This window comes from Vanessa cardui, chromosome 9, assembly GCF_905220365.1.
Source record: "Vanessa cardui chromosome 9, ilVanCard2.1, whole genome shotgun sequence".
Taxonomy (NCBI): Eukaryota; Metazoa; Arthropoda; class Insecta; order Lepidoptera; family Nymphalidae; genus Vanessa; species Vanessa cardui.
The window spans coordinates 13,454,018-13,480,016 of record NC_061131.1 but is presented as its reverse complement, the minus strand read 5'-3'; the positions used below and the strand labels follow the sequence as shown (position 1 = coordinate 13,480,016).

The 25,999-nt window shown below is 31.6% G+C and overlaps 1 protein-coding gene across 2 annotated transcripts in view; it reads left to right on the top strand.

Moving 5' to 3' along the window:
• The window catches only part of LOC124532228 (centaurin-gamma-1A), a 271,221-nt gene that overhangs the window by 202,168 nt on the left and 43,054 nt on the right, over positions 1-25,999 (top strand). For both annotated transcript variants that reach the window (XM_047107000.1, XM_047107001.1), the window contains exons 2-3: positions 24,694-24,840; positions 25,608-25,693. In XM_047107000.1, the coding sequence (XP_046962956.1) occupies positions 24,694-24,840; positions 25,608-25,693 (233 nt within the window). The remainder of the gene's footprint in view (positions 1-24,693; positions 24,841-25,607; positions 25,694-25,999) is intronic.

Here is a 25,999-nt window from a genome sequence, read left to right as displayed (position 1 = left end):
TCTAATTTCAAAGGATGACATTCTTTTGTACTGCTGTTTCGCTTAGAGTCTATTCTTTCAAGAAAATTACATAGTAGGAGTTAATTTGCACAAAGGTTTTGTAATTTTTTTAGTCTTTAAACACTCGGAATTATTTGTCAACGGAAATGACGTGAACAGATATAGTACGACACAAATTAGATGTACCGGTGATAGCTTCACTAAATGCGGTTGTTAAACGATCAAAAGTGCTTATAAAAACCTACTTATATGGAATTTTTAAAATTTCTTCTAACACCTTTTTTCATGGTTATCACTTACCATCAGGGGGTCCATTACGTTCGCCAAATCTTTCATTAAAAAAAAAAAACATTACAATAATCATTTGATTACAATTGAATCGTAATCATTAGATCACCTTTACGTAGCAAAAAATATGACCTCTAAACTATTTAAAACGTACACCATAATAAAAGGTTCTAATTTAATCAGGCGCACCTTATCGGGTAATGCCGTTACGATCATTTTCGGTTGTATTTAATTCTTTGCCTAATTGCTTTCAATTCGTGACCATTGTACGTGATCAGATATATCACAGATCTTGTCAGTTTGGGCTAAAAGGTGATTTTAGATGCGTATCGTATTTTATAGTGTATCATTAATCGATGCAATAATTCGTCATTAGGATTTGTCTTTTTGAAATATTATTTCAGTAAGATTTTCATATTTGTCTTATCTGCTATTAGAATGATTCTCAATAATTAAAGTAAAAGTTACAAAAATACGTTTAATAATTCTCAACAATGAAAGACCCAGTTTCAAACCTATATTTTAAAGTATGCAACATTCAGAAAAGACGAAAGATACCAATTATTTTGGCATGGATATAAATTTGCATGGTAAATAGTAGTGGAGATGGACTTTAAGATAATTTAATTTTGGAATCTTACAAAACTTTAAAAAGACAGGAGCTGAGATTATTTTTAAGACAATGAAAAGAAAAAATAAACCCAAAGGACAACTAAATAAAATCCACTGAAACTATAGGTTTCGTATAATTTCTCAAATGTTTATGTCTTTCCACTAAATTTATTGAAGCACCTAGTGATGTAGTCATTTATTGATTCCTTGATTCATTACCTGCTACTTAATTAAATGCGGCTTTTCACAACCGTAAACAATCAATGAATCAGCAGATTTGGTCACGAATTCAATGACATTGATTCCATTTTAAGTATCACTGACCGTGTAAGTTTCATTAATCTGATGAATAGTTTTGGCAAGTGGGCACTAGGTTAGAGCCAATTCTGATGTGGCTTGGACATGCTATCGTGATAATAATTAACATTTTTTTTATCTGAATTGTATTTTACTAACTTAACGTCAATGGACTAAACTTCTCGCTCCAAATATATATTTTTTATCTGATCAAGAAGAAAGCGTGAAACTACTCTAGCAAGGTTATACGAACGAAATTATTTCGCAGTAGTTCTTTTTCAAAGTCCAAATAAAAACGGACTATCTCTTCGAAAAAAGTAATTGAAGTCGTATAACAAGCTTCGATGTCACATGGTAGTATCGGTCCGCAGAATTAGAGAGCATCGTTTAATAAAAGAACCGAGAAGGCGCGGGCATTGCGCACCGTTCCAATTTTGCATGCGAAAAATCGGAGGCTGGAAAATACAGCGTGATTTTGAAAATGGAACGCCTAGCCAATTGCAATGCCATTGGATATGGAGGTCGCTAGTCACGTGACCCAATTCGACTTTACAAGTCGTAACTCATCAAGAAGAAAACAATACGACGCTTAGTTTCGTGTTCGGAATTTTTTTTTTTTTTATTATTATTTGTGTTTGCACATAGCAAAGGTCGAAGAAGAAATCACTTACTGAGGAGAACTTAATATATTTTTTTTAATAATTACCAACTTTGCCCAAGGAACAATCTATGACTTTTCGATCACTAGGCGGTATGGAAACCATTGCGTTATTGACTCTTTAAATATTTAAAATAATTTATTTTACAATTTAGTTATTTAAAGGTAAATAAAACGGAAAGACAATTTGTTTGTCTATTAATAATAATTGGTGTATCATAACTAATCTTCTAAGGATGTTACAATGATTAAAGTATTCGGTATACAACAATAATTATAAGTAATTTATAGAATAACATTTAGTGGTCTCATTACTAAACTATTATAATAAAATGTTATATATTTATTATATTATAACAAGCCACTGCAAACAAATAAGATCGCTAAGAAACTCTTTAAACTCTTGAACGGTCTCCGCTCGGACTTTCATAAAGTCGTGATCTTTTTCTCGTCTTGTCTCTCAAAGCCGAGTTTTTTTGCTTGTTTTCTCATTTCGTGGTAAATTTCACGTTGAAAGTTTTGATATATCAGTTGGAGCGTTATTGAAGTAAAAGTTTTTACTTATTTCTCGTATTTCTAGTACTCCAACCTCGGTTGGCCCATTAGGCACTTTTGATCCGTATTAGAGATCTTATCGGATTTTATAAAAGAGCAAGACGTTTTCGCTTAGTAGGTACTTTAAAAATATATGATACTGAAAAATTGTAAAATGTGGTAATAGTATAGTTTAAATTTGTACTCAATTCGCTCACAACATCATATTATTAAAATATATAAAACCTCTTTTTTAATAGGTAACGGTGGACACTATTAGATGTGCCATAAAAAGTTCCGAAAATGATGATTGACCCGATATGTAGGTACTGCACGGAATTATACGTTATATCACATATACTATATTAAGTTATTGTTTTTTTACTTCTAGTTATCAGTTTAGTGTATCTTGCTTGCGTCCTGAATATATATTTAATGAACTTATAATTGAGTTGACATTTTTAACGCAATAATTTAATCGTAAGCTATACTATAATACTAATATTATAAATTTGAAAGTAACTCTTTATCTAATCTACCTACTCTCTCTGTTGCTATTTCACTACCAAACCACTTATCCGAATTTGTTGAAATTTGGTATGAAGCAAACTTGAACTCCAAGAAAGGTTACTTTTTTGCCTGACACGTGACAACCAATCTCTAAAACGCGAGTGAAGCCGCAGGCAACAACTAGTTATGTATACAAGTCTAACTTCCAATTAAATACTGGCTTAAGCACTCGTGAAATATTTAATAGTATGCTGATGTATTTAGTTTTAGAAAATTTACGCTGCTGTAAATATTGTGTAAGATCTTTATCAATGAAGTTGACGATGGTTCGACTGTATAAGGTCCAATTAATCAGTGTTGCCAATGTGTTGGTTTTTGTGCGTCGTGTGCATTGCGGGAAGTTGATGCGATCGCATAAACCTCATCGTGTTATACAATACGTGCCTGTTAGCAAGGACCTTTTATAGGCTTATGTTCCTACAGGGATCAAGGTCGAACCTGCTGTGTCGCGTGGCTTGATCGTCGCTTGCCATTGGCAGTTGTCACGTTCTTTCATACGGCTTAGAGTAGACTGGCAGGCTAATTATTGTCAAACTTTATTCTTTTATTGTGTCTATTTTTAAAAAAAGTCAGTCAGAGGTGATAGGTATAATTGGTAAGCGTATAAGCTATCACTATTCCAAATTCCATCGAAATCCGTCCATCCGATATTGCGTAACAAACTACTAATCGTATTTTAACGTTATAATATTATTAGTAGTATTCCTTATAGCGTCAATAGTAGTTGCCCGCGGTTTCGCTTCGTTTTATGGTGTTGGTTTTCATGTATCAGGCAAAAAAGTAGCCTATGTTCTTTCTTAGAGTTCTAGTTTGCTTCATACCAAATTTCATCAAAATCGGTCCATTAGTTTGGTCGTGAAAGAGCGACAGACAAACAGATAGTCAGAGTTACTTTCACATTTATAATATTCATAATATTAAGCCTTGTAACCAAGATACAGCTATACAAATTATTGACGTTTTACGTGTAGCTGATGAGCTAAGAGTTACTGAAAAGTTATTGCTAAGAAGAATATGTTATCTTTAAAATATTAAACTTAACTTACACGCGTGCAAGAATCTTTATCGAATTGCTTATTAAATGTAACGTTGTGAATTTATCTTATGTAATATGGATGCGAATGCGACCGACAATTTAAAAACAAATAAAACGCGGAGCGGATGCTGCTGAATGTCGGAGAGGAAGTTAGGGTTGTCACTTGTCGCTCAACTGCCGATAAATTATGAGAACCAGTGAAGAAACCCATCGGAATCAATTTAGTTTACAATAATAATTTATTATGAGTACCTGTCTGGTTGTAATCATTTAAACAACAACAGCCTGTAAATTTACTTTGAGAAGTTTTGGAACATATTCCACCACGCTGTTCTAATGTGGATTTGTGTTGGAAATTAGACACATGCAAGCCATACCTCGCGATGTTTATCATCACCGCCGAGTACGAGATGAATTATAAACACAAATTAAGCTAATGAATATTCAGTGGTGCTTGCCTGGTTTTGAACCCGCAATAATCGGTTAATATGCACATATATAGCCACTAAGCCAATAAGGCAGTCAATGTGGCATATAAGTATATAGTAACGTAGGTACGATCATGAAAAATAATAATTTTATAAACGAAGAAATTTCACCCCTAAATCCGTAGTTACGTCGACAAATCAAGCGAGATATCGACCTCGACGAACATGGTAACACGGCTCCATGCGGGACAAGATTGCACTCGACTAGTGATGGGCCGTACAAATTGAATGTTAACATCGATAATTAATGTTACCTAAGATATATTCCACTGCATCTAAAATTAAAGGGATGAACATGAAAGTTACTGATCTGGTTATTGATTTAATTAAATTTCTTAATTTTGTTTTAGTTATTATTAGTTTTGTTATCTCGTTTCGAAATGAGTGAAATGAATGTCAAATATGTAACTGCAATAAATAATTTTAAAGTTGTATATTATATCGATATCGATATCGATAAAATTAAAAATACAACAACAAACAACATATTACATAGAGGTACATAGATTCTCATTTTCCACCGTAAAGCCGCTGTAATCGTTGCGCCGCATTCAACATCGCAAACATTGCCTCGCTCTTTTTAATGTTAATTTACTGACATTTGTTCACTAGACAGTGCAGTTTAGCCCTTACATAGGGCTCCTATACGACGACTAAGCTATAGGCGACTATAGCTGAATAAAATTGAAATATATTTTTGTGACAAGCTGGCAAATGTAATATGTTGTATATTGTGAATTGATATTATAAAAAAAAAATAGTTCCCGCTGATCGCTGTTCCCGTTTCTTTCGCCGGTTTTTCTCAGGTCTGAAGGTATTTTATTCCTAACCGGTGGAAGATTTTCGACTATCAAGAAGAAAGTGTAAACACTTCCATTTTGACTAAAGGTTTTTGACTTTGACTTTGAATACTTATTGCTTTGCTTGTACTCGTTTTAATGTACGTCGATCACAAGAATACAGTGAAGTAACACTAGTGAAATGAGTTATTAAATAACATTAATTTATTTTTAATCATTGTTAAGTAATTTTGCGTTACAAAACAATAATACTAAATAGTATTTGAAACTTTATATTATTCTCATCTAATTAAAAATATAAAAAACATCATACAACGTTCAACAATAGAATCTTACGTATGGCCTGCGCAAGCGCAGCTACGTTTCGCCGCGCGCACGTGGCCGCGTTAACGGAAACGGAAATCGTTTGTGATTCGCCGACTCACTCGTAAAATCGCACGATCGAGCACGTGCTTTGCAGTTTCAATACATCAATACATAGCTTCGATTTGTATACTAGTCGAGGATAGTTTGGGCTTGTAGAATACTTACGACAAATTCTTAGTATATTTTATATAATTGCTTTACAACAGAACTAGAATTTTGCTTCATTAGATAAATATTTCCTAACATATTTATACAGTAACTAGTTTTAGTTCATATTTGTATATATTTAAGCATTTAATGTTATTAATTCTTATGTTAATAACTTTATTACAATGTGAAAAAAAAGTAATAAAACTTTCCTAACTAAAATAGTTACCAACTTTTTGTTATTTTTGGGGCTGCAACATGATACTGATGACCTTGAAATCTCCGCCAGTGTCAGTAGATTGTCGAGCAGTGAAATTGTTTTTTATAATTTCGTATTATTATCAATAATCAGATACACAATTGTCTTACAAATTAGATCGGCTCTACTTTGATTTGCTTTTTAAGGCCAAAAATGACACATCGTAATATGTATAGTACCTAATTAGAATCGATGCCATCGACATTAATTCCATATCGATATTTCATCCTTTCCGATAACGCATACAGTGTTAATGAGATCATAAAAACATACCTACCGATATCGAAACTTTCAAAGCAAGAACAATTACTTTTTTACATACGATGTATGCCATTTTTAAACGACTTTATGTAGTAAATAGCTGTTGGCAGTATTTAAAGAGCATTAATTGATCATATTGTTCTTATGTAAGTCTTCAACATAAAACAAACTCTTACCGCTGTCTGTCCCTATTTACGCTTAGATCTTTAAAATGACGCAACGGATTTTGATGCGGTTTTTTTTAGTAGATAGAATGATTCGAGAGGAGGGTTTTTGTATAATACATTGACAATATGGTTAAGAAACACTGATTATTTTGGATTGTTTTAATGTGATGATGTTAATAAATAATTTTTGTAGTATATTAGTGTCAGTATTGCACCCGTGCGAAGTCGGGGCGGGTCGCTAGTAAGTATAATATATTTTTAATATATTAAACAATATATAATTACAAATGTCCATAGAGCATTTATGCGTGATAGGAAATTGCGTCACTGATACAAGTTGAGTAATCTTTAGAAGTACACAAGTACATAAATCAATTGTTCAGGTAACCGGAGTGGTGACATTAACCGGCGGTTAGCGTCGGTTAACTGCCCTTTAACCGCTTTAAACGATTCCAACGTTAAGTTAAACCTAACTTGGAATGTGACATTTAATTGCTACTAGGGAAATTAATGACTGATAGTTTGATGTTTATTTTTTATCTGTGGTATAGAATATTCATTGTGTATTGTTTATGAGGTATGTTTACATGGTTTTTTTTTATAAAAAGGCAGATGTATATTTCACTGGATTTTAAGCGGTTACTAGATATTACCAATAATAATTATTAATGAGAAAAACCAACAAGAAATTTAAATTATGATCAAAATAGATTGCCATTTGCAAAAAAAAGCAGGTGAGTAGGTAGGAATAACGTTTAGAGGACAACACTAAAATATAGTTGACGTTCGAAATTCAAAATGTTTTAAACAAAATCCCGAATAATATTTTAAATAAAGAATGTATATAAAATCTTGGAATACAATTATCTCGCTGGTGCATTGTTAATAAAAAATAAAATAAATAAACGAAAACATATCATTAGTGTGTGATTGTGAGAAAAAAAATGTGGGCGTCGCCATAGTAACCGGCGATAAATGACTTAATAATGATCCGTCAGACCGAAAAATTCACGTATCGGAAAACATGTAATTATGAACAAAGTTGTGTGTGAGGCGGAGCCGGCAAAGGGAGAAATTTAGTGATGTGAATTCTTGCATATTTTATCGATACTCGCTATAAATTTCGCTATACATCTTCACTAAAAAGTCTCGTGAATTATTCAAAAATATACTGATAATATTTAAATAGCTTTTAAATGCGATGCGTCCACAAATGCAAAGCTTGTGTGTCATATCGTACAAAATATTCTATCGTTTAATTGTTACAATTTTTCCAAATGTATTTGTCCCTTAACGGTTAATTAACATAAAATAATATTTTTTATGTTATTGTGATGATTTCAATGTGTGCAAATCCTATTGACAAAAATGTATATCAATTACTTAGCCCAGAAAAGCCTTAGCAAGAGTGTATCTTATCTATTCAGTTGAATAACCTACTTTTACTTATCTCCATTACAGAAAACAAAAGAGGTTCGATAACCTCCAATATCTTAGATTACATTTAATTTACTACAATACAATATATTGTGTATGAAATCAAGTGATATGATTGTTCATTTTATTGATAATTTGCGACTAGATAAAGAATGATTCATTCTGAATAATACTTTCGTCATATTTAAATTTAGAACAATAAAACAATTCTTTAATTAAAATAATATGTAGTTCGGATTTTATCGATAAGTAAGTCTATAGCCTCGACGTCACTAATTAAGATTAGGGTTTTGCACACAAAGATTTCGTGATCTATTCGCGAAGGGATCGCACAAAGAGCTCAGTGCCAGATGTCTTGCAGGTAAACCAGGGCAGATGTACTTATCTGAGAGAGCGGGGCGTATTGTTCGTTTTAATTAAATTACGGCTCTCGACTTGAGGTTTTTATAAACTATCTCTTGGACAATATTTTTTTTTATTTGCAGACTTAATCATTTTTAATGGTAAGGCGTGTAGGGTGCTTCGTCGTGCCCAATTCTCGTGAATATATATAAATAAGTTCGTAGTTTCATAGTTTTTTTTTACACACTTGCACACACATTACATAGTATAAAACGTCGCTTATCGCTTTCTTACAACGCAACGGATCTTGATGATTTTTTTAATAGATTGATTCGAGAAGGTTTTTGTGTAGAATACCTGGATAATATAGTAAAGAAACGCTGATGATTTAGATATTTTCTTCTATATTCAGTATCAGCATTGCACCTGTGCGGAGTCGGGTCACTTCGCTAGTCTGATTTTATAGCAAAAAGAGTGTGTAGAACATTATAGTTAAGCAATAAAGATGAATACAAAACTCCCTGTAGTGCGAAACGACACTTTTTTTTCTTAATACGTTAAAGTGTTGTCAATTTAATTATACACGTATTAATAAATTATTAGTAACTACTCACACTACGGATGATTTGTTTATTCATCTGCTTCACTGAAATAATTAAAAAACAATCGTCTTTCTTATATTGTTCTCATAATTTCAGAAGTCGGATCTCATAAATTCGAAGCAGTCAAGGCGTTCCCGCCTGTGTTGCGGTGCGTCAAGCTCCACGCCCATTTATGATTTAATTTATATATACGTTTATTATTTATTCGATTCTAAATAAAACGCGTGACTCGTACGAACACACCTTTTATTGACCTTCGTGAGAAAATGAACGAGTGTTTTAGAATCGTGATACGGAGTTTTATATAAGTAATGTTGCGTTAAAGTAATTATCATTATACAGCTGATGTAATTGTTTTGTCAAATTTGGATTCGAATTTCGAATTGTTTGTCGTAAACGCTTCTACTACAATCTTTACATATAATAAAATTGGTGGCCTGTTTGTCATATTAATATAGCCTTTTTTTAATCATCGATATACGCGGTACATATACCATAGTAACATTTTTTAGAATTATTGTCGGACTGTCTGTTTGTTCCGGCTAATTGAACGGCTGGACCGATTTTGACTTTCGCTGGCAGATAACTGATATAATGGGAAGTAACTTAGGCTAAAATAATATTTATTTTTGCTAAATTAAAACGCGTACAAGGTCGCAGAGACATCAAGTACGTAAAAATCTTAATAAAATTTTGTCCACGATGATCCATCTTCATTAATAATATACGAATCGGTTGTGATCGAAAAATATATTGATTTGTAAAAGTACTCTTTTAGTCTGATGATTTCATATAGTTTGCGATCCAAAAAAAAACTAGAGATCAGATCAGGTTCATTGACCTCACCGTGCTTTCAGAGGCACGTGACCAGAGCTATGTACGAATACTTAACTTTATAACACCTTAAGTAAGGAAATTAATATCAAAATATTCTTCAGTGTATCGTAACAGTGTTTTGTTTCTTTCCATTTGTTTTTCATTTAACTCGAAGTAAATCAAGAAAATGAAGAAATGAATAGTTGAACATTCTACTTTCAGAGTTCACTACAATAGCCTCAAATATTTTCGAAGATTGCGAATCGTGAAGCAATTTCACGCGAAATATTTATCAATACATTTCCTAAAAGTCGACCAGAAGGGGTTGAATAAAAACTACGGCGTGTTTTGCTTGATATTCCGTGGAGCGTGAAATTGGACTCTCGGGGTTGCCAAGTATGAAAATTGTAATGAAAATCGTATTTAATTAATTATGTTTGCTTGAAGAAACTATACATTTGTAAAGTAATGTGATATTTGTTATTTATATTTTCATGCCGTATTTGTTTTTTTTTTTATATTTAAGGGAAACAGCCTAGCAAATCTAAAAAAAGGCTATCTGATCGTGACTCGTCAATATTTCACATAAACATTGGCACTGTTAGAAATGGAGCAAACTTTTGAGATTCCAGTGGCTCATTCACCGTTTAATGAAGATTATACATGAATTAATTATTCACGAAATTTCAGAATCTATAAAACCTACAAACTAAAAATTTTCACAGTTAGGTTTCTTATTGGGTGTGAACATCCGCTACGAATGAATTTTACGAAACTCCACCCCTCGAGAGGTAAAACGGGAATAATAAAATTGGGTAAAGTCGCAGTTACAACTAGTAGTAATGTGTATCAAAGTTTGTATTAGTAATTTTAGGACGAAGGTAACCCTAATTGGAGGAGATTTAGTAATAAAAAATAAAGCTTATCCAATTCGGTTTTTGATACAATTAATACACAGTAAAAAGCCAGAATATAGTGTGTAAAAAATCTGATTACAAGTAACTTGTGTATTTGATTGAACACAAAACTTGGATATCTTGTTCGAATGTTCATTCGAAATATTGCTTTTATTTAGGATTGATATACAATGAATATAAAAAACAAAATAACTATTGGATTTTTACTTCACTTAATTCGAATTAAAACATAAAGTAAATGTTTAAACTTTAATAAATTAATTAGTGAAATATTTACACTTCCCTCGTTACTTACCAAAACTTAAACAAATTTCCACATTACTCTAGAGATTTAGCGAGTCTAACTTAGCCGTAACTTGAGCTGAACTTATTATGTGTAATTAAGGCGTAACGCCGTTGGAATACCAGCCGAGTAAACTAAGATAGCTTCTATTTAAAATATGCTGACGAATACCCTCTGCCTCGGTATTTCGCAACCTAAATATTTTAATAGTACCGTTTATAAATGATCATTAATTTGATATAGGATACCTTATCTTATCTAGAAGTTTTCTCTTTTAAATTTTTAGTATTTTAAGACTGATCGCATAATAACTAATATTCAGTTGATAGTACCGCTTGCATCGAATGTCTTAGAATTGAACCTGTAATTCCCATTTCTTGGTGAGGTAGTTATGCCGTTGAGCTATTGGCGTTATTACTATATTAAATGGCTGTAAAACTATAAAGAAAAATCGTTTAAGATATGTGGTAAATTTTGTATATTCTAAACAAGTATGAATTTTTCTGCTAAATTGCTGTGCTGTAGTTGAAAAACGTGCTTGAACGGTTAAGTCCACCAGCTATAATGGGGATTGTTATCTTTTTAGGTGTTCTGAGAAACAAAAATACGAAACGTTCTCGACTTAAAATATATGTTGATATATTATATTAAATACAGCTTGCAAATGTTCCACTAAGAATAAGGCGGCTTAATAAATTTTAATTGAAATTTGTAATTATGTCATGAACTATCTAAAATATTAATCGCTAAATTGTTTATTATAAGGCAAGAAGTAGGTAAGAACTGATAAGTAAATAGAATTGTGTATCCGGTAGATTATTTTATTCAATTTAATTTTCTTTCAATTAAAAGGCAAATCGCAATTGACGAAATGCCGATAATGACTGAAAATGCTGAAATTATTAATTATGAAAGTACCTATCTATCCTATACCCTGTCGTAGCTATTTACGTTAACTTAAAAAAGGTAGATTGTTTAGTATTAATTTTGAAAGATAATTAATAGAACTAGTTATTAAAAAAGTATTTATTGTTTCATTTAAACATATAGAAAAATCTGAATTCTCGACAGCAAACGATCAGATGATATTAGTTTCCATGATAACATCAACACTTGACACGTACATCCTAAGATATAATATTAATTATTATTTACAATTTATCGTTAATAATTAACCTATTTCCCTAATCTATATTTACAACGGGTTTAATACGGTAAAATAATTATCCAATTTGTCCCCAGAGTATACATTCTCGATATAATTACAATGATGGCGCCTCGCAGCACATTTCTCGAGTCACGTCGCCCCCGCGTATAAATACTGCGAATTTATAGTTATATACCTCGATAAATCTTAGACTTTAATTAAATTTAATGTTACAAATAAGGCGTTAATATGTCAGTTGTATTGGTTTCTTATTAATGTATTGTGTTATTAAGTTTTAATGGTATCAAATAACAGCAGGTACGTGATTTAAATGTGAAATAATTTCCATATGTTTTAATGTTTACAAAATTAATTAAAATCAGTGCATTTTGTCAATAATAATACGTATGACATAAATTATACTAAAATAATTTAATAGAGCTTGCCGATTGTTTTTTTTTAAAGAAGAAGTAAAAGTTATCAAGTACCTGTATAGATTTGTCTCATATATGATTGTTAAAAATTATAACAAAATTAAAATCCTTCCCTTTATTAATTGAGTCTCATATGTACTATTTTTATTTTTCATTATGTTAGAATATTATAATTTTTTAACATTTAATTTTGCAACGTAATTGCCCATGCGTTTATACAACATTCAATTACGCAATAAAAATAGATCTTATGGCGAGGGCGAAGGAAACGGGGATAAATATTTTTTCCAAGTCTTTACCCTTTACGCCCGGAAGGACGTCGGGTGGCGTGAAATGGACCTATTATCCTCTTTCCGATTCCGCACCCTAATCCGGTGTTATGAGGCTTCCGAGGTCAAGCCGAGCGTTTATATTCAAAGTGGAATAAAAAGGCTATTTCAGGATGCCATCTTCACGCAAACACTTTGATACCACTAACGCATCTGCCAGATGGCTTCATTTTATCTGCGTGCTTAGTTGTGAAATGCCAAACTTTATTAAATCGCTCATTTTGATGCGGTTTGTTTGTTTGATTTTTAATAGATCGAGTGATTCGTGAGGAAGGTTTTTGTAAATAATAAATGGACAATATAGTAAAGAAACACTGATCATTTTAGAAGTTTCTAATGTGATATCGTAAATAAACATATTCTGCAGTCTGTCTAATGACAAAAAAGCTGAACATTGTAATATATTCTGTAGTATATATCATGTATATTTAGTATTAGTATTGCACCCGTGTGAAGCAGGGGCGGTTGCTAGTTTAATAATAAACTTATCTATTGTGACAAAGCGATAACGCAATCTTAAGATTGTACCGTATTAGTTATAATGCGTATTTGTGTTTCATGAAATATTTTATGACAAACAATTTATCTGTATGAAACTGATTGGTTGTTTATTTTCCGGAAGCAGGTATAGCATAATAATACTGTTTCAAGCCGCGATGATCGAATATAACTATTAACAGATGATTGCGAGTTAAATCACCATTGAATTTTAATTTGTGTTTGTAATTCATGTCATTCTTGGCGGTGAAGGAAAACGTCGTGAGAAAACCTGCAGGTATCCACTAACCTACATTGGAGCAGTGCCGTGGAATAAGCTCCAAAATTTTTATTTAAAGAGGAGAGAAGACCTTTCGTACTTTTTTGGAGTGTGGATTCCACCAAGATTAACCAATCAAATCGAATCAAAACAAACTTTATTCAAGTAGGCTTTTACAAGCACTTTTGAATCGTCATTTAACAATTAAGTGAAGCTACCACCGGTTTGGAAAGTATATTCTACCAAGAAGAACCGGCAAGAAACTCAGTCGTTACTCTTTTCAATAAATGAATTTACAAAGTTAAATGAATAGAATACATACTGTACTGTATATTGAGTATTTAAAATAGTTAAAATTATATACAATTATAAGTATAATTATTGAAATAATGATTGACGATAAAACTATTCTTAGTTATTAATCATTCGACAAGCATCGGATCGTAAATGAAACGATGTTTGACGTAACACTTTGTTTAAACTTAGACAGTTGTTCAAATAATTTGTCTTCGTATCGCCCATAACTTAGCAGATGACAGCACAATGAGAAGCGGTTTCCTTTCGCGTACATTAATGAAGTCGATAGCCGCGTCGGTACAGTGCGATATTTTGTCTTTTAACTTAAATTCGAATAATAAATCACAAACATCGAAAAGATCACAGCGTGGGTCCACTTCAAGATTTACAATAGGTCACTGTGTTAAAATAATTTATAGAATACTAGGCTGTATTGTATTCGTATAGAGCATCAATTTGTATAAAGTTTTTCGCAAATATTTATCTATTGTGCGTGGTCTTAGAAGTGGACTATTTCCTACAAATAGGAGGCAGATGTGTCTCGTGCTCTATTTTAGAAAACCATTGATGTCACACAGCTCTGATCAAACAGAGAGGTTCTGTCAGATTTATGTGTATAAAGGCCATTATTTGTCCCCTGAGGTAGCGTCAATCTTCAATATTATTGTTTAAATGTTACACAAAAACTGTATTCAAATATCGAACGGTCAGCTAAAGAAATTTAAATTTAGAACATCTTGAATTTATTTTATAGAAAGCGGTTCCGGCGATTGTTTTTGAAAAATTTATAGCCGTCCTTAGAACTCTATTCGGAAACTGTTGTTTTGTTTTTAATTGAAAATATATCAAATTATATATCTTTATTAATGTATACTAATATTATTTTAATGCGAAAATAATCTTGTATGTCTGAATTGGTTGGAATTTTGTTTAAAGCGAGGTTGAAATCCAAGAAAGGACATCCTTTTTATGCCTAATATTTTAGTGAAACCGCGAGCGTCTATTAGTATGTAATATAGAATAACCTTTTTTGTTATAGCTTCTGTTTAGTTTGGCAATGACTGTCGTGTAACCACAGATTATAAAGTAAGATTTTTTGCTTCTCGTACTAAAACCTTTAAGGTCAAATTTGAGAGCAGCGTTCCGAACAAAAGTTTTGAGTAAAACATTTCTGTCGCAATAAATGTTGGGTTCTGTTATCAGTAGAGTACCTTCAACAAATCTTATCAAGATTATATGAAATTTATCTTTTTCTCACTACGTAACTTATCTTTATTTTTATATTACTTATAAATATCTGATACCAATTGAATACGTATATAGGTTTCATACAACTCGTATTTTTATAAATAGACTGTATTAAAACCAATCAAAAGTATACTTCATAAAAGCACTATTAGATGTTACCTACAAGATTATAAATAATGCTAGCACCGGTTCAGAATGAAGATTTCGCGGAGAAGAACCGGCAAGAAACTCAACGTCAAAAGGATTTCGCACTAATGGGGCCATTATATCATAACTTGTATTATAAAGGATTTGATTGCTGAAATGATAAGACATCCAGTTATCGTTCAAGCTTCACATAAAAGGAAATCCCCTACAAATAAACATTGTTCTTAAGTTTACATTGATTGTAATCGTATACACTATCACATATCACTAAAAGCGTTCATAGTGTAGTGTAATACTATCTGAATTTATTCTTATAGGCGCCTATAAGGTCTTGAGTGATCGCTTAAGTGACTCGAGTCTGTTATAATATCACTTGTGTTGTGAATAATAAGACTTGAAAGCCAGTCCTACAACTATATATGTTTATTTTGTATAATAATTATTAAAAATTACATATTGCTACTGAATAAATAATTACTAATTGGTATAAATCACAAATTCAGATTTGACTGGATACCGCGTCTGTTGAATAGAATGAAAACTGAGGGTGGCGTTTTTTTATATTTACGATGACGTCATCTTAAACAATTTATATTACAGGTGTTTGAGTAAAATTACTTGCCAAGGACAGCTGCACATCTATTAACTCTATATATTACGCTGAAAGAGTTTTTTTACAGTAAATAACGATAAAAATACAATAAAAGTTACTACTTTTGAGATGCGATATTGCGCATCAAGTTTGTGTATAGGACAAACTTAGGGTATGTTTGGTTTACCGTACCTAGCCGACTCTAAATCTTTGTTTTACCTCGTATATATTATGTTGCACACACTTTACGTTCAAGCTCATGAATTAATAATTTGAATTTTTAATTCGATAAAAGCATGTATGTAAAATTGTAGATGATTTGGACTCAATATTTTTTTATAGTAAATGAAAAAAGTTTTAAAAGGCATACGAAGCGAGATATGAAAGACCTAATTCTTAAGTACTCTAGTTTCTATGAGTCTAATGCTTAGCTTAATATATTTCATTCCGACTTTATCTTTTCGATTGATGATATAAAAGTAATAGATTTTTTTTTTAAATTATTTGTGTTTTTGTACAGTACGACACAACTTAGATGTAGCATCGGCAAAATTCGTAAAACCGATCACATCCAAATTAAGTACGCTATCCCAAATTATCAACATTCATTTCTTATGTAAATATGATTTTTACACAAACGTAGCAACGTTTAATATCATATGACTTATGATTTGCTTTCTCGGGTTGAACTGACGTGAGAATCCATAGCGACGAATAGCGTCGAATGGCGCGATAGAGAGCTATTTCTATTGGTCGTGTAAATCGGCAGCAATCGGTTTTACGAATTTCGCCGATGCTACATCTAAGTTGTGTCGTACTATACGTAATTCACTTCAAGACACTGACGTAACATCTCCTTCGCTTCTTAGTGTCGGAGCGTTAAGCTGAAAAGCTCTTACTCAGTAAACGGCCTATCTATCGCAATGAGGATTATTCAAATCGACCATGTAGTTCCGAGCTTAGCGCGTTTAACCATACAAGATCTCCCACTTAATAATATAAATATAGATTTTCCCAGTAAAACCGGCAAACCACCTATCTGGGCCTATACCAATTGCAAGAAGTGCTGCAGAGACCTACATATATGATGGACCACCTTTATTGGTCATCTGTCGATACAATATTTATTAAGTTGCTTAATATTTTTTTTAATGTTTTTTACAAGCGTATTTCTAGCCAGTCCAAAAGATTTGGCAATTTGTCAGTTAGAACTTCGAACAATATTTGACCTCGTGTGACAATGTACGACCTCGTGACAGACCTTACCTAAACCTATTTATTTCAATGCCGGGATTACAAAGCGTATAATCGATGATATGCTCATTGTTCTGAATATAATGGTTAATATCTTGACATTTAGTTTTGGATCTCAAACGAGGAACGTCTGTTCAAATCAAGCCTAAAACAACTGAGTTTCCACTTCTTTAAAATAGTCTTATATTTAAAACTAGCGACCCGACTTCGCAAGGGTGCAATGCTGATACTAAATATAGCAGAGAATACTGTTATTGTCCACGTATTATATACAAAAACCCTTCCTTTTGAATCACCCTATATATTAGAAAACCGCATCAAAATCCGTTGCGTAATTTTAAAGATCTAAGCTTAGATAGATACGGACAGCGGTAAGTGACTTTATTTTATACTGTACAATGATGATAATATATATTTATTTACATTGTTGTTTTTTCTTAATTATATGTAGCAGACAGTAAGTAGTCACCTCTGTAGACCTCTAACGATTTCATACATCAAACAACACGCCTCCAACCTTGGGAACTAAAATGCTCTGTCCCAAGTTTTGGACATATACTCATTTCAAATTATCACAGAATGTTAAGCTACTGAGAAATATTTGATATAATATATATAAATAACACACGCAATACAAATTTCAAGCTGCTATAAATTTGTATATAATTTTAATACAGAGTATAAGTTACGCTAATGGTGTGTTATTCGATTATAAACCTTACCGGTTATATAATAGAGGCGAATATGAACAGAGTAATATTAACATAATGGAGTATGCCCTCATTAAATGTTATGCATGTGTGTTGATGTGCTGAAATGGTTTGCGAATGCACTAATGAGTAATTTCGCGCCTAAACGAGTGCTCCTCTCAAGAGAGTGCACCGTAATGGTAACAGCGCTACTCATTTGAAAATGTTCTAGATTATTCTGTGAATTGCGAATAATTAATTAGTTGAATTTGCAATATAAATAGTTACACAATTCCTATATAAATAGACAATAAAAAAAAATATCCAAACCGATAAAGTTTTTAGTTTTAATTAAAAATTAAACAAAGAGAAAATTAAATTAATTTGATTTAATAATCAATTAATTATTTTAATTTTTACAAGTTATAATTTATCTATTCAATTAATTTTTCGGAATAGAATACATTAATACTAGCGACCTTCGCAAGGGTGTTATGCTAATACTAAATATAATACAGAATTTGTTAATTTACGACATAACATTAGAAACTACTAAGATTGTCAGATTTTTTTTACTACATATACATGTATTATATACAAAAACCTTATCTTCGAATCCATCTATCAATTAAAAAAAACCGCATCAAAATCCGTTGCGTAATTTTATAGATGTAAGCATACATAGATACAGACAGCGGTAAGCGTTTTTTTTTATTATTTGTAAAAGTTACGAATGCGAAATTAACCGCCTGTTGCTCTATCACGGCCTAACCAATGAGTATTGAATAATCTTGAACTACAATATAGGCTATTTGTATATAAATTAAACCACGAGTAAAGCCGCGGACAATAAGTTAGGTATATTTGTAAGAATTTATTTATAGTATATAAAGACAGATGTAGTTTATTAATGGCGGGTATAGACTATTTATATAAGTATGATAAACCTAATTCTAGTTAGCCAACGAGTCATACTCTCTCATCAGATCAGAACTGCTCTGGCGATCGTAAGAAAACCATTTATAAATAACCGTTTTAATTTATAAATAGAATTGTATATAGTACGTATATCGAAATAGGTATTTATTTTGCTACAAAATTATCGGTTTTGAAGGAAAAATTTATTACGATTCTAATCAAACTGTTAAGTTTAATTTGACATAATTTTTATTTGAATACTAATATATATTTTTTATAAAATGATAACATATTAATTGTTAATATGAGCTCGCGTTTTAAGGAGTCAGGCGTTTTACATAAAAGTGCCTATACTCGCTCATGGGTTTCAAACTTGTTTTATACCAAAATTTCATGAAATTCAGTACAGTGGTTTGGCCTTCAAAGGGTAGGATAATTATAGATTATAAAATAAACGTAACCAACCCGTCACTACAACGATAATTCTGTTTACATATCATTACATGAAGTTCCCGCATTAAATTAATTTTATTGCCAGCTAATAAATCACCGGGTCTAAAGGACCCTACGATGAAACCTGCGGGGAGTCACATTAAACATTCATATACCGAATTTAACCCGCCCATTACTACTCGATGGGATTTTTATGATCGTAAATGTGTGAAATGATTTTATTATAATGTAGGCACTTCGTGTGCAAACAGGGTTGTCACAACTTTATCGTTTATACGTTTGTTTGAATACGATTTCAAAATTATTGCAGCTTGAGGAATATTTTTTGTCAACCCTATTCTGTAAAAGTTTTAAATCTTTTATTTTTCTTATGGTATATTTGGCTTAATGGTTTTTAATTCAACTAATTTATATGTAATCAACGTGCAGTTTAAAAACAATACAATAATACTTGAAATGAAAAACATTGATTAAAATATTTAATAAATAAACAAGAAATTTGAATTTTTTACTTATTCAACACAACGGGAAGATACTAACTATTGGTATGTTGTTTAGTTACATGTAATACATTATTAATATTACCAATTTTAATAATTCTCTTCCTTATTAGGGTAATCAGGCTTGGTAGAGCATTAGCTCAGCAATAGAACATTTACAGGATGATACTAAAAGTGCAAAAACGTCCCATTGGAAAATCCTTCACTTGGTTTTAAAAAGAAGCGAGTTTGACGCAGTTCCATTGTTTTAGAATTCAGTGGAATACATTTGTTATACAACCGTTTCGCAATAATCCTGAAACGCAGGATGTAATAATCCAGGGCAGGAATTCTACAAATAAATCGACAGTATATCGCGATCGTATCGAAGCGTAATCGTTGCCGTTCAGATTTTTACCTATTCTACAAACGCAATGATTCAGTTGTGTAGATGGATCGTAATCGTATCGTATTCGATATAGATAAATAAGCTTTCGTTTGTTCTTCTCAGGTCAAAGTATTTTATTGTCATGCTTCTATATTGAATAAATTAATTTGAATTTGATTTATGACGGCGATCGTAAGAAAACCATTTATAAATAACTTTTCTTAATTATAAATAGAGTTGTTTGTAGTATATATATCGAAATTGGTATTTATTTTGCGTATAAATTGTCTTTTTTGAACGAAAAGTAACTAATTTATTCCAATACTAACCAAAATGCCGATACTAATCAAAATACCATATTATAAAACGAATGGGTGGTAGGGTTTGATTTGGCAAATAATTTACTTATTGTTAGTATCTAGTAATGTCATGCTTCTATATTGAATAAATTAAGTTCAATTTGATTTATGATTAAACTGAGTTTAATTGATAACAGGTACAGTCGAAGTGGATTCGAAATAGAATCGGGAACGTCTCGTAACCGTTATAAGTTAGTAGAATCTGTCCCCAGTATGATATGTATTACCGTCGATATTAATTAAATTTATATCTCAGTTATCACCACTTTCTGAAACGCTGATCAATGTCAGATTAACTAATTACTTTATAATTTGATCTGAGCGCTCATTGCTCGCTTATTGCGTCGTCGCTGACGTAATCAGAGAAATAGTATAATCTCGCTTACCAGCTGGGGAGTTTCGGGATCCAAGGATTTGTCGCTCGCAGTCTAGATTTGTCTAGAATAGTTTCGGTTTCTTAACCTGACACCAGTGACCTTGACCCCGTTTTTAATTCTCCGTCTGATACTTATATATACCTATATTTATTTGTAATGAGTATGTGTGTTTGTATATATTTATGTATTTTAGTTTGTTATTCTGTTTTTAATGTTGTTTGTATTAATTGTTAAGTTTAAACAAATTGAAGATTCGTATAGGCTTCAAATGTTCAGTAAAGTAAATAACGTTGCATTAAAGATGCAAAATAAACGTTATTTTAATGTTAATTATAGTTTTATTGTAGGTTGTAATCTTATAAATAGCGTAAGCCGCTTTTTGTCTTTTTGATTATTAGACGATAGCTGTAAATAGAAAATTGGTTATGGTCTCATTTTGAAGAGCGATAGATGTCCAGAAAAATTGAGAAGTATCCTTGATTGCAATTCACTAATATGTTGTGATTTAACAAAGATTAAATATTAGAGAGCGGAAGAAAGTATCTGGCCAGTTAGTGAGCGGTACTACGGCTGTATAAGAAAAAAAATGAAAATCCAAAACAAAATTTGTATCGACAATTTCCAATTCTTTTGAATAAACACGAAGCCTCGCGAGAGATCCGCTAGTCATACTATTAACCTTCAAATGAAAGCGACTAATTTTAGAAAATTTTGAAATGAAACATTTTTTGACAGTAGCGTTTACTGAAATAGTGTCCAAGAATTTAATTTTCATCATTACATAGTATAAAACAAAGTCACTTACCGCCGTCTGTCCCTATGTATGCATTTAAAATTTGACAACTGATTTTGATGCAGTTTTTTCAATAGATTGATTTATAAGGAAGGTTAATATGCCTAATACATGCATCATATATATATGGGAATAGTTTGTATTGTCTAATGATAAAAAATACATTCCGTAGTATATTTAGTATCGGTATTGCACTCGTCCAAAATTAGGGCGGGTCGCTAGTAAAAATATATAAAATAAAGTAGATCCGTCCAACTGTGTATCCTGTTTGTTATATAATGTCAGATTAACTAATTACTTTATAATTTGATCTGAGCGCTCATTGCTCGCTTATTGCGTCGTCGCTGACGTAATCAGAGAAATAGTATAATCTCGCTTACCAGCTGGGGAGTTTCGGGATCCAAGGATTTGTCGCTCGCAGTCTAGATTTGTCTAGAATAGTTTCGGTTTCTTAACCTGTCACCAGTGACCTTGACCCCGTTTTTAATTCTCCGTCTGACTATATATATATATATATATATATATATATATATATATATATAAAGAGTATGTGTGTTTGTATATATGCTGTATAAGAAAAAAATGAAAAACATAAACAAAATTTGTATCAATAGTTTCCAATTCTTCTGAATAAACGCGAGGTCTCGCGAGAGATCTGCTATTCATTCTATTAAACTTCAAATGACAGCGACTAATTTTAGAAAATTTTGAAATGAAACTTTTTTTGACAATGGCGGTCACTCAAATAGTGTCCAAGAGTTTCATTTTCATCATTACATAGTACAAAAAAAATCGCTTACCGCTGCCTGTCCCTATGTATGCATTTAAAATTTCACAACTGATTTTGATGGGAGTTTTCAATAGATAGATTGATTCATAAGAAAGGTTAGGTTAGGTTAGGTTATGCATAATATATATGTGGGAGTAGTTTTTATTGTTTAATGATAAAAAAAATACATTCCGTAGTATATTTAGTATCGGTATTGCACTCGTCCAAAACTAGGGCGGGTCGCTAGTAAAAATATATAAAATAAAGTAGATCCGTCCAACTGTGTATCCTGTTTGATATATCTTGATTAAGATCACGCTTTTTATTAAGATATCTATAGTGAAATTTAGGTTTTTATGTTATTGTAACATGAAAGTGTCAAACGCATTAACCTCATTAGATGTTAAATAGGATAAGAACACTTCTATAACGATACTTAATCCACATCAAACAGTTATGTTAATAATGCGAAGGCAGATTACGGCTTCTGTGTACATTCTCGTCGGATTTGTTACAATGCACAGGTCTGTGCAAGCACAGGTGCAATCTATTGTTACATGCACATATGTGTAACTTAAATTGTCTTTTATCTTTCATAAGTCTATATGTATTTTATAGAGTTAAACATCTTTTAAGGGTTTGTTATGATTGAAGAGGTTATTTTACGAAAGTACTTATTAGGCTACATTACTATTATAAGGCTACATTATTTCAGAGTACTATCGGGTAGGTATAAATGATATTTATATCATTTTCTTTATTATTAATTTCAACCGTTCGAAGCCAGGAATATTCGTTACTATTAAATAATCTGATGGTACGTCAAGTTATGTAAGACTTGGACCTATACCGACTTCCCTAACAGCGAATTAATCCGTATATGGAGTTTTCATTGATATAGGAGACTAGAGATTTACTGTACATCTATTCGTATCTTCACTTTCATAATCCCATGAGACGTTAATGTGACAAGATCGGATACTTCAGCAGCAGCATATAAATAACGTTATATGCTTTCCGAAAAAGGGTTAAAACTGCGGTTAAGAACTAACAAATCAAAGAAAATAACATTTTAAATGAGCATGGTTATTTTTATCATTACAATTATTAATTACGGGATATTTACCATGTTTTTATTTTTATTCGGTGGAAATCGATATTTCGACATTTTCTACGAGTCTCCTGAACAAGGCATGGTAAATATCCCGTAATTAATAACTGTAATAAATCAAAACAGTACGTTATATTTCATTATCCCAGTAGGATCATCAGGATCTGTACCATTAAAATAGACCAATTTATAAGAAGCACATGGAAAGCAAATCGATACAATGTATATATCTAATTATTTATACAAACCGTCCATCATCATTTACTTTGGAGAAGGCAATTTCTGATGATATTTTTACAATCAATTCTGACAATAATTACGATAGGATGGAATGATATTTCTAACTAGATTTTTTTTTAATTTAATTTTACGTGTAAGGACCCTTAAAGTAATATAAAAAAAAATTATGATGTATGATAGAACATCACATGCTTGGTTTAATCGTCATTTATTTGTATGTTTATATGTGTGCGCGTGAGAGTGTGATTTCTCTATTTTCTTGGTGGATTTCTAACAATCGCCAATTAAACTTCGGTATTGTTCGTCCGTCTCGCTAGAAAACATATCAAAGACGTTTCACGGATGATTGCTTTTGCGAAAATTACACAATATTTTGGACCGAATTAAAAGTATAATAAAATATAAATATTTCTCATTTTAATGTTTTTTTTTTTTTTAATTAATGTTCTTATTTTAAAATATTGAATTCTCTGAGGAGTCTATAATAATTTATTTATTCAATTGTTTTGAATGCCTATTGAGAATTTTTTAGAAAAAATTTTAACGAGTTAAGATGTAGTTGGTAGAATTGTTTTGATGTTATTTTTACTCTACGTTAGTAGTAGATTATAATGACTGGCAAGTAACCCGTTATTCCTTTCGTGTAATTACAATTCTTTAATTATATCGTTACGTGTGTAATGAACGGATAAGCGGTGTTAGTTGTTATGGACGAGTTTTTTTTTTTTAATGATGCTCTGTAAATGTTTGGCATGAAACCTGTTTTATACGGTATTAAACAATTTAATTAGAAATATATGACGTGTTATAATTAATTAGTTAGGCTAACTGAGGATTAAATCTCATTGTTTGTCTAATGACCAGATCAATCTGATTTTTCAGTTAATGAATATGACTTTAGGTAATAGTCATATACGTACAATAAACCAAAATAATATGTAATAATAAAAATGTATTGTTGATACATAACTAAAAGATAATAAGTGCCTATGTTATTATGCATAAAATTTCAAATTATATTTTTCATTTCAGATTCATTCGTAAACAGTCAAGAATGGACGGCGTCACGTGGAGTTACCGAGTTGCGTGTAGGAGTGCTAGGCTCCCCGGACAGTGGGAAATCAGCCTTGGTCCACAGATATCTAACGGGGGCGTACATGCAAGAAGAGAGCCCTGAAGGTATAAACTGCAATCTAGCTTAATAAAAACATGTTATAAAAATCACGCAACGCCATCTAGTGATAGTATTAATAACTAATAAAATAACGCCACCTAGGGGAGCGAGGTTGTAACTAAATCATGTTCCATTATAGCGCCATCTGTTAATGAGTAACAGCTTTATCGCGTTGTCGTGCGTTGATCATAGATGGCAGCGCCTGTTTTTATTAATTTAATAAAATATAACAGTCCACTGAACTCTGTAACATTGAGAGTATAAACGGATAAGTGATAAAATTTCGAAAAAATAAATTTATAGAAATGGATTTTTACTCAATGATTTTTGTTTATCATTTATATAAGTATATCGTTGAAATGCTGAGTTGTGAAGTTTTACCGAAGTAAATATCCGATTAATTTTTGTAAACGCATTCAAAATATGTTTAAGTATGTAGTTATTTATGTATACACAGAATTAATTTAGAAATGATTAAATATTAAGAATGAAATAATATCTCCATTATTAACGCATTAATCAGCCTTGTTATAAAAAGATTTTTGTTTTGTTTGAGTGTAAGGGGTGATAATCTACGGAAGTAATGATTCAATTATAAAGGGGTGTTTCTCTGTTAGAAAGCTATTTCATTCCTACGAGCAATATGTTATATTAGACAACATATTCTTAATCAATAACTTTCATCCGTGTGAAGTATCTGGGGATGGTCGTTAGTTAGTTATTAAAATTATTGCTGAGCGAAACGCTAATTTTTTTTTTTTTGTATATTTAGGCGGGCGTTTTAAGAAGGAGGTGATAATCGATGGACACAGTTACCTTTTACTCATCAGAGACGAGGGCGGCGCGCCGGAGATGCAGGTCAGTGAACAATTAACTTACAAAATACATAAATAGTAATTACAAAAATAGCTTACGTAACTCATAATTTCTCACGCAATACTACATTATAATGTCCAGGATGTTACTATTAAACTATACGAAAATTTGTGGAACTTATTCCACAACGATGATATATTGTAAATAACAATGCTTAAGTGCCCCAAAGTCGGACTAAGCTTAGCTAAGCTAACTCAGTGATCTAGAGCGGGCACGATGTGTTCCACTCCTGGGCACGGTATAAATTATAAACACATCTAACAAAATCTAAACTCCGCATATGTATGC